Raw genomic sequence first — 12,792 nt, forward strand, 5'->3', positions numbered from 1 at the left:
TACACCGAAACGTGAACATCAGGGCATCGAACGAGATTTAACGAGGTGAATTCTCCGTTCTTTGCCCAAGGATGATGCTTCGGTTTCACAAACTATGGTAAGGTCGACGGCCGAGGTGGCAGCAGCTTGAAACGCATTCGGGCATTCAGAGTCACTGTCGTTCACTGGGCCACGCGCGGCGTTTTTAATACATGCTCGGAAAGCACTTGAGATTTTCCTACATTCTTGTTAGACCTGCGTCGCGTCTTGGACGCGTGCGCTTCTCCATAGTTCTGCATTTTAATGTCGTCACAACTGCTTAAGCCGAGCATTGGAGCTATAATAAAAGGAGAGAGCGTATTGAGGAAAGTGATCGCTGTGCGAGGTATACGCCACGGCAGAAGACTGCTCGCCCCTTCCGACAACGTGCTACGCTCGTAACCATTTCATGCTCACGTAATGGGAGATTACGAGAGAGCCAGTCATTTTACCATTTCATTTATAGTTTTGCATTTGCGGTCAACTGAAGCTTAGACCTCTCTTCAAGGGAATACCAAGTGGAGAGGCGTTGTGGCTTAATATGGCACACACTAACTACCTCGATTTTTCTCATTACTTTTTAGAAATTTTTTTTTATTTGCAGCGTCTGAAGAAATCGATAGAACATAACTGCTATGCTCTGACAATAAATGTTTGTTTTCTATTGTTCAAAATTGTCGTCACACTATTCTCCTACTATAGCCTCGCTATCAATCTTAATTTGAAGTGCATCAATGATGGCATTCACTAACCCTTCCCACTTCCATTCAACACAAGGGGCCAGTCTCGTAACATGAAGCTTGTTTCTTCCGTCTCCTTCGTGGTCAAAAAAACGATGACCCCCCCCCCTCCTCCTCTTTGCACACACACACACAAACACACGCACACATACCCACATACACACCGGAACTCTACCCAAGCAGTGCTTCACATGACTGCTACGGCAGACAGGTGCCAAGCAGAGCATTCATTGAAGTGTTCTGCGATACAAATGAAATATATGGTTCTGCCCGAAAGCATTGAGCGTTAGATCTTTGGTTGTATGAAAGCTCGTGTAAAACACAGGCTTTTGGTTTTTCTTGTCTCTATTTATAGGGAGTAAACTGTGTTCCTGATTCATTAGCGAAACTTACCCAATTTCCGAGTAAGAATAGTTAGTTTTCCGCTTTGCAACCTCGAGCAAAGGGAGACACCCAGACCGAAACGCAAGCTGCACCCCTTGGTCCCGCCATTAAGCAGTGGCAAGGAAGAACCTGCAGTGGCTCTGCTTGGAATCCGAATGTCGTCACACTTCCGAACCAAGCGCTTGCACCTTCGCATTCAGCTAGTACAGATGGACGATGATATCACCGGTAACGCGGCACTGGGCGCTGAGTTGGATGCCAGTGGATAGCTCAACAGAAGAACCAATTTGACGCCCAAAGGAACTTCGTACGGCCCGCTGCAAGCACTACGCGACTCTTGCCACTATAGTGGCCGACTCCGCGAAAGACGAACAGTGAGATGCCGCATCAAAACAACTGCTGTTAGACAATACGTATTTCTTAACAGTTATCCCATGACTGTCTCCAAGGTTTCTTGTGCACGCAGAAAAGCTGAAAAAATAACAAGATAGGTAAGCTACCACACTGTGCACACGGCACTATGTTATGGCCCTCACAGTCCCCATTTGTCTGGCCTTATGACGCCAGACGTTGACGGCAAAGTGCAAATTGCGCCAGTTCTTGCCTATGAGAATTACTAGAAGCTTCCTGTCGCAGAAACTATTGCAACTTCTGGTTTTGCGGCACAATAACTTGACAAATATAAACTTCATGCAACCAGTGACATCATTAGCGAAGTTTACATGAACTCGACAAAAGTCCAGTCTCGTCTTCTAGAGGGAATGGGCGAAAAGTAGAGGAAGGGCGTGGAATGCTATAGATGCGATATTTTTTCGAAATTGGCTCTTTCTCTATCGAAAATTACCTCGACCCGCATTCTGCCGCGTTCATGTATACAAGGCTATTGCACCAGACTATACAGAGAGTCTAAACACGGCCACAGATTAAACAGGCGAAGGTCTTTCGCCGATTTAAGCCCCACGATGCGCACAAAGTCACTTGAAGAACAAGTACGATGCAAGCACTGAGAAAGCAAACCACCATCGCCAGAGTGCAACACTTGACCTCCGGAATCGAAACGGGTGCTCCACCTAAAACCTCTATACAAGCCGACAGTCAGTCGTTGTCACTACAAATGCGCAGTCTGACACTCAAACGGTGTAGCACACCAACCACTGCTGTCTGCATGTCCCGGGGATAATCCGCGGTGTTCCAAGAGACTCCTTTCCGTTCCCGCTGCGCTTGAAAGCATTGAGAGCTGCTTCCGAGCGACCAGCGCCGCTGCTGCTGGAGGCGGTGCCGGCGCTCTCCATCACCTGGGGAGCACGTAGGCCGCCGTCGGCTCCAGCAGCGTCAGAGGTCACACCTGCCGCGACGACGGGCACAGGTGGCCCAATGCGTCTGCGCCCGCTGTGCCGGCCAGTGGCCGACCCGGCCCCCACAGCGCCGCCTCGTCCAGAGGCACGTCCCCGGCCAGCTGGTGGTGGTGGTGCGAGGGAAAGGCCGCCACGCCGCTAGCAGGAGCCTCGGCGCACGGCTCGGCATCCTCCTTGGAGCAGCCCACCACCTCGGTCATGAAGGCGATGTACATGATGGCCAGCCGGAGCGTCTCGATGCGAGACAGCCGTTTCTCGTACGCGAACGTCGGTACCTGCGGAAGCAAGTGGCCGGTTCAGCACTCAGCCGACTGGCACGCAAACTGTCACAATTATTTATTTACAATACTGAACACCTATCACGGGCACTCACTGGAAGAAGAAATAGTGAGTCAAGAAAGGCGCATTGCTAAAAAGAGTTCAATTCCGCGTATGTTGAAATTTATTGGTGAAATCTGTTTCGTAAAAATGCGTGTTTATCAACAGCTGTCTTGAGGAGCAACAAGAATGTATAACGTCAGTTCTATAGGCATGCACGACGTAATAACAAAGGCGTAATTACTAAGGCTAAATAGAAATAAGACTAAATAAGAAGCAAATAGAGAAACTTGACGTGAGCTACCTTCCTGCAGGTGATATAGTTCGGGAAGTTGATCATAAGTTCATCATCAGGAAGTTCCAGTACGAACTTGTTCATGTGCTATGGAACGACAAATTTTCAACGCCCCTCCTACGATCTGCGGATGAATTTCGTCACCTACCATCGCCAAAGAAGTGTGGTCTTCAAGCCATGCTTAGCGGCGCTGCAAGCTTCCTGGACTTCCGTCAACGAAGGATTTCAGACCAAAGGGCAGCTGGGCTTGCGCACTGATGGATAACCCGCTTGTATTCCTCGTGCAGGTAAGAAAGCCGTTTGGGAAATGTTTTAGATCTAAAGAGCGTTGCCTTGTTGTGCTGCCGTGCCCTGCGGTACTTGTTGATACAGTGTGCGATGTGGTGCATATATTGAAATTGTTACTGCTTGCGGGTGACGTTGAGACAAATCCTGGGCCTGATATGGTAGAACTTTTTCAACAGCTACGACAGATTGCCGATGACATAAAAACAATAAAAGAAGAAAGGTTAACATCAATATAGACACCAAACTAGAACGCCTTACTCTCCTTGAACACAAGCTTTCGTCATGTACTGAGCATGTTGCAAATCTTCAGCAGGTCGTATTGTTTCTGGAGTTAAAAGTAGACGATCTCCAGAATCGTTCCAGAAGATCGAATCTTATAATTTATGGCATGTCTGAAGAAGAAAATAGCGACTCGCTGGAGCGAACTGTGAATCAAAAAGTTGTCAAAGAATCCTTAAAACTGGAAGAAGTTGCAATATAACGCATTCACAGAATAGGTAGACCAGCAGAAGACAAAACAAGGCCTACAATATATGTAATACTGAAGCTTGTAGATTTTAGGAACAAAACGACCATTTTACGCAACTGCCACAAATTAAAGGGCACTGAGTTTACCATAAGTGATGATTTTTCGCCTTGTGTCCGCGAAATCAGAAAAAAGCTATGAAAATATGGGAAACCAAAAAAAGATTGCGGCGAAAAAGTGTCGCTGGTTTACGACAAACTAAAGATAAACAGTAAATTGTACTTTTGGGACAACGAAAAGCGTGAAGTGTCACCAATTGCAGCTCATCCGGTTCCACCTTCACTAACCGACGCAAAAAACCAAAACACATGCACACGGGCCCTACGGTCGCGCCATCTACAACGTCCCAAATAACTTTTGTGAACATTAATGCGCGTAGTATTATCAGTAAGCTCTGTCCCTTTGAATATTTATTATTAGGTTTAAAGCCAGAATTCATGGCTATAACAGAAACTTGGCTGACAAGAGAAATCAAAGAGTTTGAAGTAACTCCCCCGACTACTTCATAGCACGCAAGGACAGGCTGACGCGAGGCGCAGCCGTGGCTTTAGTGATAAGAAAAGATATACATTTCTTTACGTTACCTGAATATGAGGAGGTAGAAGCAACTTTTTGCAAACTCTGCTTTTCTGATTCTGCCATCGTTGTGGGTTGCGTCTATCTTAGTCCTTGTTCTGATCCTATCATACTTCATTCTTTGTGTACGTATATGCAACAGGGCGAGACTAATACTTTTAGGGGATTTCAATCTTCCTGATATTAACTGGAATACACTGCACCATACTTCACCTTGCGCTGATGTTGTTTTTGATATAATGCTTTTTTTTAACCACACGCAAATTGTAACAGAACCCACACGTGCGCAAGGAACCAGCTCTAACATTTTAGATTTAGTTTTCCTGAGTAGTCTCCTGTCAGCAAACAAAGGTTGAAATTTTAAATGGCCTGTCTGACCACAAACTATAGTAATGTGTTCTGTCCCGCATCCCTATTATGTCCCTTGTTTGCCATCTACAGTAACGTACCCAGACTACAACCGAGCTGACGACACTACCATACTTGATACTTTATCACACGAACGAAGATCATTTCAGAAACTCTCAAATGACGTAAATACTGACATAGAAACATTGTGGCAGAGATTGAAAAACATCGTGTCATATTGCGTTACTAAATATGTGCCCACCAAGACTAAGATAATACGCAAATGTAATCCATGGATAACTCGAACCGTAATTTATGCCAAGCGAAAAGCTCGACGGCTGAAAAAAGTGCAGAAACGCCATCCATCACCAAAAACAATTGAAAAATTAACCTCGGTCATCACTCATTTAAAATCCGAAATAAAAACAGCTAAAACATTTTACTTTACTAATACGCTGACTCGTTTCTTAAAAGATGCTCCCCAAAAGTTCTGGCGTCACCTGAACCCTAAATCACGAAAAGAAAACCAAGCTTCTCCAGAGGAAAACAGACGTATTGCAACCAAGCTGAATAACTACTTAATTTCTATTTTCACTACAGACAACGGAGATAATCCTCGTAAGTTTTTGCTCAGGAAATAATTTAGAACCCCTTACTGTAACAGAAGCAGGAGTCTTAAGCCTCTTATTAAACTTGGACACAAAGGAAAAATCAGGGCCTGATGGAATCTCTAACATCTTTTTGCGTAGATATGCCGAATGTGCAGCAAAGGTTTTAGTGATACTTTTTAACGAGTCATCGCACACTCTTCCTAAAGAATGGAAAATAGCTAAAGTGACACCTATACACAAAACAGGAAGCAAATCAGATTCCTCAAATTTCAGACCAATTTCACTAACAAGCACTGTATGCAAGTTACTAGAGCACGTGATCTTAAAGCGCATAACCACCTACTTAGAGGAAAATCAAATTTTAACACCATTTCAGCACGGCTTTCGGAAAGGATTTTCTACAGTCACACAACTAATCGAACTTACACATGACATATCCTTCGCTATTTATCAGCAGAAACAAATCGACCTCATTTTCTTAGACTTTTCGAAAGCTTTCGACCGCGTATCCCATTCCAAACTTATTATGAAATTTAATGCAACCTTTGGAGCTGGCCCTATAGTAGATTGGATTGTTAATTATTTGACTAACCGTACTCAATTCGTCGAAATTAACAACGCTACGTCCGAAACAGCTAATGTTACATCCGGTACAAGGAAGTGTTCTAGCCCCAGTATTATTTTTAGCTTTTATAAACGACTTACCAACTAGTATTTCTCACAATAATAAACGTTTTGCCGATGACTGTGTACTTTACCGGGAAATTAACTGCATCAATGACCACATAGCTTTAAATAAAGTTTTAACAGCAGTGACCAAGTGGTGTGGAGATTGGCAGATGACTATTAATGTTTAAAAATCAGTTTCTTTATCCGTAACCAGAAAGATACACCAATCAAATTTTCAGTACACATTAAACAACATTCCTCTTGCTTGATTCGGTGTCCGAATATAAATATTTAGGCATAACACTAACCTCTGGCCTCAGATCGGATTATCATGTTAACAATTTCACATCAACCGCATTAAAACAGTTATTTTTCATTAACAGACACCTCAAACTAGCACCATGGGAAACAAAGCTTCTTGCGAATAAGAAATATGTCAGACCATTTCTAGAATATGCTAATGTTGTTTGGTTTCCTTTCACTAACAAGCTTATTAAACAAATAGAAGCAGTGCAGAGGAAGGCGGTCAGATGTATATTTAATAAACACAGGTTGACAGGCTCACCAACAGAACTACTCAAACACGCAGGACTACTAACCCTTCAAAACACAGCAAAACGAGCGCGCCTTAAAACCGTGTACCAACTCATACACAATCAATTAAAAGTCGACACTTCAAGATACATATCAAAATCACAAACGCGACAAACACGTAATAATCACATAGACACTCTAAACGAGTTTTCATTCCGTACTGACACTTTCAAATATTCACACTTTCCTCGTGCTATACGCGAATGGAACACCTTGAACACATTCATTGTTAGTAATCCATCATTAAATTCCTTCAGCACACGTGTGGGAAATCAACTACTTATATCTCAGTAATTATTGAGATCTTATGTCACTACGAAGTTATTCCTTCCATTTATGTTTTTGCTTGCGGTAATTTTTGTCCGCCAAAATCTTGTCACATGCTCCTCATTCTTGTTTAATTGCTATACATATATCTTCTTATGTATAATCTCGTGCCATATTTTTCATGTACTTCGATTAATTACCATTGCTTTTTTTTTGTACCTCTGTACTTTTGAATGTCCTCCCTGTAATGATCCCTCGTGGTATTTAGGGTATCTAATAAATAAAAATTAAAATAATCACTTGTACCACTCACTCTGTTGAGGGCAATCAAAAAATGTAAACCTCAAAATTAACGTTCAAATATTCTAATTTTACCGATTATGTTATCTGTAACTCATTGCGTCTGTCCCAAACTATACCACAATTCTAAAAAAAATATCTGATTATACGTTATGTGCCTAAATTAAGCACCAGGCATGGCTTATTTCAGCTTCCATTTTAAGCCGACCTACAGACTACTTGGCGCATCCCCAAACAAGATTGAAATAGTCTCCTTTAAGTTGATCCATTTTGTCTTGTAGATGTTGCGCCCCGCCGATAGCTCGCCTGCTGCGGTCAAGGATGCAGGATTGAATCCCGGCCGCAGTGAAAAAGCAATGCGCCCGTGTGCTGTGCGATGTCATTGCACGTTAAAGAACCGCAGGTGATCGATATTTCCGAAGCCCTCCACTATGGCGTCTCCCATAGCCGGAGTCGGTTTGTGACGTAACCCCCATAAACTAAACCAAACAGAATTGCAGATGTTGTAATGTACTAGAATTTTTCATTGTATTGTTGTTAGCGCTACAAGGATAAGATGATTTGGATATCACATTTGACGCACAGTTGAGAAATGTTTAAATCTGCTGCAGCAGTAATTGACCAATAATATGTTTACGTGCCCAAACAAGCACAATCGTTGGCGAACAGTCGCACTTAAAAAAGAGCATCTATCACAGTTCGATAGTAAAATACCTATATCCTTTCCAAAATCATTTATTTAAAGTAAAACGCTTAGGGAACATATAAAAAATAAACTCGGGGAACCCCAGATGACAGTTGACACAACAGTGGATAAGCGCGAATTCCATTAGTGATCTGCAAATAGGTAGCATGAGGGTATCGCGAGGCATTTTGTTTTGATAAATTAGTGCTTTGAAATTTAACCCTTTGTTATTGGGTCCCTACACACACACACACACACACACACACACACACACACACACACACACACACACACACACACACACACACACACACACACACACACACACACACACACACACACACACACACACACACACACACACACACACACACACACACACACACACACACACACACACACACACACACACACACACACACACACACACACACACACACACACACACACACACACACACACACACACACACACACACACACACACACACACACACACATATATACATATAAAGAGAGAGAGAGAGAGAGAGAAGTGTACGCTTCATTAAAAAAAAGCATTTTTGTTGCACTCGACGTTTCGATCGGGGGACTGATCTTTTTCAAGAGTAATTTCTCTTCGTTGCTGCTTCCCCTTTTATAAGGCTTGGGCAAGCGAAATGAGCATAGCCGTAAAAAAATAATAATTCAATACGGATGGGCAGAAAGAATGTAGCGAAGGTTGGAGACTGCGAAGAGCATGCAAGCATGCAAGGGGAGTGGAGTATTCCGGTGGGATCCCTGTTTTATTTTTCGGGACTGCGTGTTTGCTAATTTTTGGTTTTTTGTAGGTTTAACGTCCCAAAATGACCCAGGCTATGAGAGGTCCCATTGTGGAGGACTCCGGAAGCTTTGACCACCTGGGGTTCTTTAAAAGCCCACTGTCCACCCTCCGGTCGAAAATATTTTCTTCCCCGGTGACTGTGAGACTTCGCCCCCAGAGCGCAAGGCCGCAAGATGTTTTTGAAAAGAATAACTAATAACGCAGTTACAGCCACCGCAGTCACACGATTCTGTCATGCTTCTCTCCTTCCGTTCCCTCGCAAAGGTTTTTCACTCTCCTGACTGAGGTCGTCTAGCCTCCGCTAGACAAATTGCCCTTCCTCCTCCGCGTTTGGCGGGAGGTGGGGCGTGCACTCCGCGTGCGCGAAGAAAAAAAATGGCTGAGGCTTAGCTTGGTTAAGCCTGGTCAGATGCGAAGCATATTGATTGCTAAACTCGGCTTTCCATGGTTACACTTGGCTAAACTTTTCTTTCCTTGGTTACACGTGCTTTTACGTTGCTCGTATCAGTGGAGCATCGTTGTAGCCGAGCCGCATGCCGAGCACGCTCCTTGGCCAAACGTTCTTCCCGCTCTTCTGGGCTCTCTGCAGCACGCCGCAGCCTTCGCTTTTCATTCCACCGCTCGGCTGCACTCCCTGGAGGCATCGCCACCTTTTGTGAGAGTCTACTGGAGGCGAGCGCAATCGCCTCCCCCCTTTATATATAAACCTGGGCTATACCACGTGGACCGCACAGCGTGCAACCGCAGCCGACGGCGCGAGCCGGTCCCCGTCTCTCCTTTGTCGTGACGTAAGCGTATCACGTGGTGTGACGTCACCATACCACGTGGTCCACACGGCGTGCAACCGCAGCCGACGGCGCGAGCCGGTCCCCCATCTCTCCTCTGTCGTGACGTCAGCGTATCACGTGGTGTGACGTCACCATACCACGTGGTCCGCACGGCGTGCAACCGCAGCCGACGGCGCGAGCCGGTTCCCCGTCTCTCCTCTGTCGTGACGTCAGCGTATCACGTGGTGTGACGCCACCATACCACGTGGTCCGCACGGCGTGCAACCGCAGCCGACAGCGCGAGCTGGACCCCCGTCTCTCCTCTGTCGTGACGTCAACGTATCACGTGGTGTGACGTAGCATTCCACTTTCTTTGCACGGCGTGTAACCGCCACGAAGGGCTGTGGTTTACCTCTAGCAATATGCTTCGCATAAAAAAAGAGACGGGCGAGAGAGCGCGCGCTGCTGGATTCAGTCTGGCCGTGGCGAAGGAAAAACGCGCAGCGAGCGGTAGACACCCATCCTTCACCCTCAGACAGCGAGATGGACCAATGGACGTCATTCTCGACAAATACGTCATAGCTGCGGCTCGACGGGTCAGCGCAGGGAACGGGAAAGCTGGCTTCTTGATGGAGAGCATGAGAAAGCTTTGATTTGTATTTTCGTTGCCTTGCGGCGCGCGTGTCACTGTAGCATTTTGCACAGACTATCTCCGGTACCTGGTCGAAACACTGGGCTCCTTCGTTGAAAAGGTCCTTCCCTGGGCAGTGGCCCTTTAACGTGCACCGACATCGCACAGAACACGGGCGCCTAGCTTTCCGCTTCCATTGAAAAGCGGCCGCCGAGGCAGGGATTCGATCCCTCACTCTTGGGAACAGTGGCCCAGAGCCGTAATCACGGCGCCACCCCGACGGGACCCGTGCTTGCTAATTGACAAGCGTGACGTGCTAGGATGATACACTGCGTGCGCAGCCGCGTAGCAACATTCGTTGAAGAATGCGGCACGTTGTCCCTCCTGTCAGCCGGGAGGGCAGTGGTGGAGGGGAATCTTCACATAACCATGAAGGAAGCAGGGACTGAAGTCCTAAATAAGTGCTATGTGTGAAAGACCACAGCTTATAGTAGCTCAAAAAAAGACAATAGGGGGAGGTGTACTCCGCGTGAGAATGGAAGGTGAGTTGAACGGGAGGTGGAGATAATTGTCCGAACTCGCAAAAGGGGTATGATCCCAGACGACGCAGAGTGCTGCTTTGTGTGTCAGAGTTTCAATTTTTGTAGGTTCTGAACTCGGAAGAGGGCATGCCCTGGCTTTCGTTTACGCCCTTATGTACAGTGTCATATTTAAAAATAAATTATTGTCGCTCACGCCGGGGCGGTGCAGTGGTAAGACGCCCGACTATTGTGCCGGAGTATCCGGGCTCGATCCCCACCGCAGCAGCTGTGTTTCGATGGAGGCGAAACGAAGTGGCGTACATGTGCTGCGCGATTTCGCTGTTGTTGTGGCTGTAGGAAGGAGTGAAAGACAATGAACGGGCCTGCAACTGGCTCTGTAGCTGAGCCGCCTCCACTGCCTCGTGCAGACAGAAGAGAGAAAGTAGAGAAGAAAGAAAAAAATCACGGTGGCTTAGCTGTAGTTAAGCCTAGGAGATAGCGAAAGCAACTGCATCGATGGCATGAGAAGTACGCATTAGCCGAGCCGCATCTTGAGCACGACGTCTGGCTCGACGCCCTTCACGTTTTTCCTCTCTCTCCGTAGCTCGCTGTCGCTTCCTGGCTTCACACTGGCGAGCCGCCTTCTCCCTCTGCTTCTCAGACAGCATGACGAACTGTCTTACAAGCGCTGAAATGGCATGCTTTATACAGCGCAGCCTCCCCTCCTCTACTTACCGAAGAGAGGAGAGAGGCGAACAGTCTCCAATGGAAGACGACACCACCTGTTAGACCACAGCGCACCAAGTGGAAGAAGCGCGACACGCCCGGCGTGGCTACGAGCCACGCTACGCTGAAGACCCGACTTGGTAGCCCATCTTCACCCCGCTTATGAGGTCACACCATGGATGGATGGATGAAATATAGGAGCGTCCCCTTTGAAACGGGGTGGTAGCAGTAGCTATCGTGCTCATTTTTCTACCTATATCTTAACTATTGATTTAGATTGGTTAACTAAACCATCATACTATTTATTAAATTTTTGTTTCTACATTACTAACATTATGTCACTTCCCTGCTTTTCAGCCACCAATCTTCCAGCCATTTTTTTGCTAGTTTCCACCACCAGTTTATTCACCCGGCCACTGGTATCTCTAAACCCCAGAGCTTCAGAAACAATGACTGCGCCTGCATCAATTTCCGGATGGACACCATTACATTCGAGTATAATATGGTCAACTTTTTCAGTGGAGTTACCACATACAGCACATGCGTCATCTCCATTGTTAAATTTCTTTTTGCAGCTGCGTGTTCTAAGGCACCCTGATCAAGCTTCAAAAATTAGAGCACTGCCTCTTGAGTTATTAAAGAAATCTTCCTTCCTGATCTGCATTTTCCACTTTCGGCATAATTCCACACTCTGTTTCTTTTCCTTCGAATTTATCCAATTTTTACCTTCTGTGTTTTTCACATGTTGCTTAATGCTCTTTATTTCTCCGTCCTTGTGACTAGCATACTTACTAGTTAGTTTCCTAGTTCTTTTCCTCCATTGTGAGTCAACGCTTTTTAAGTACAGGTATTTAAATACTTCAGCTGCCCATCTGTTACTGTCCAATTTCCTCATGCGTTCCTCATATAATATTTTATTCTGAGCTTCCCGTACTTCGAAAGATGTCCAGCCCATATCTCCCTGTACCGCCTCATTTGTGGTTTTGCCGCGAGCAACTAGTGCTAATCGTCCAACGGATCTCTGATTTATTTCTAATGCCGACTGTACCTCTGCTTTTAGGCACAAAACCGCAATTTCCGAAAGTAAGCCCGGCACCATAATTCCTTTCCAAATACCCCTCAAAATATCATACCTGTTGTATCCCCACAATGCCTTATGCTTCATTATCGCGGCATTCCTTCGCCCTTTGGCCTTAAGTGATTGCTCATGCTTTCCAATGTATGCCAATCCTTCGTTTACCCATACCCAAAGATAATTATATTCTGCTACTCTGGGTATTTCATGGCCTTGTATTTCAAGACCCTGATCAGTTGAGCCTTTGAAAATCATCAGACCCGACTTAACTGCGCT

At 45.6% G+C, this 12,792-nt stretch overlaps 1 protein-coding gene across 1 annotated transcript in view; it reads right to left on the bottom strand.

Moving 5' to 3' along the window:
- Window positions 1-2,350: 2,350 nt before the first annotated feature.
- Window positions 2,351-12,792, bottom strand: part of LOC146201218 (uncharacterized) — a 41,960-nt gene continuing 31,518 nt past the window's right edge. Inside the window, exon 2 of the mRNA XM_084595688.1 lies at window positions 2,351-2,772. Coding sequence (XP_084451814.1) covers window positions 2,482-2,772 — 291 coding nt within the window. The 3' untranslated portion in view covers window positions 2,351-2,481. The remainder of the gene's footprint in view (window positions 2,773-12,792) is intronic.

Source organism: Amblyomma maculatum, chromosome 2, assembly GCF_055883805.1.
Source record: "Amblyomma maculatum isolate TAMU_Amacu chromosome 2, ASM5588380v1, whole genome shotgun sequence".
NCBI classification, from domain to species: Eukaryota; Metazoa; Arthropoda; class Arachnida; order Ixodida; family Ixodidae; genus Amblyomma; species Amblyomma maculatum.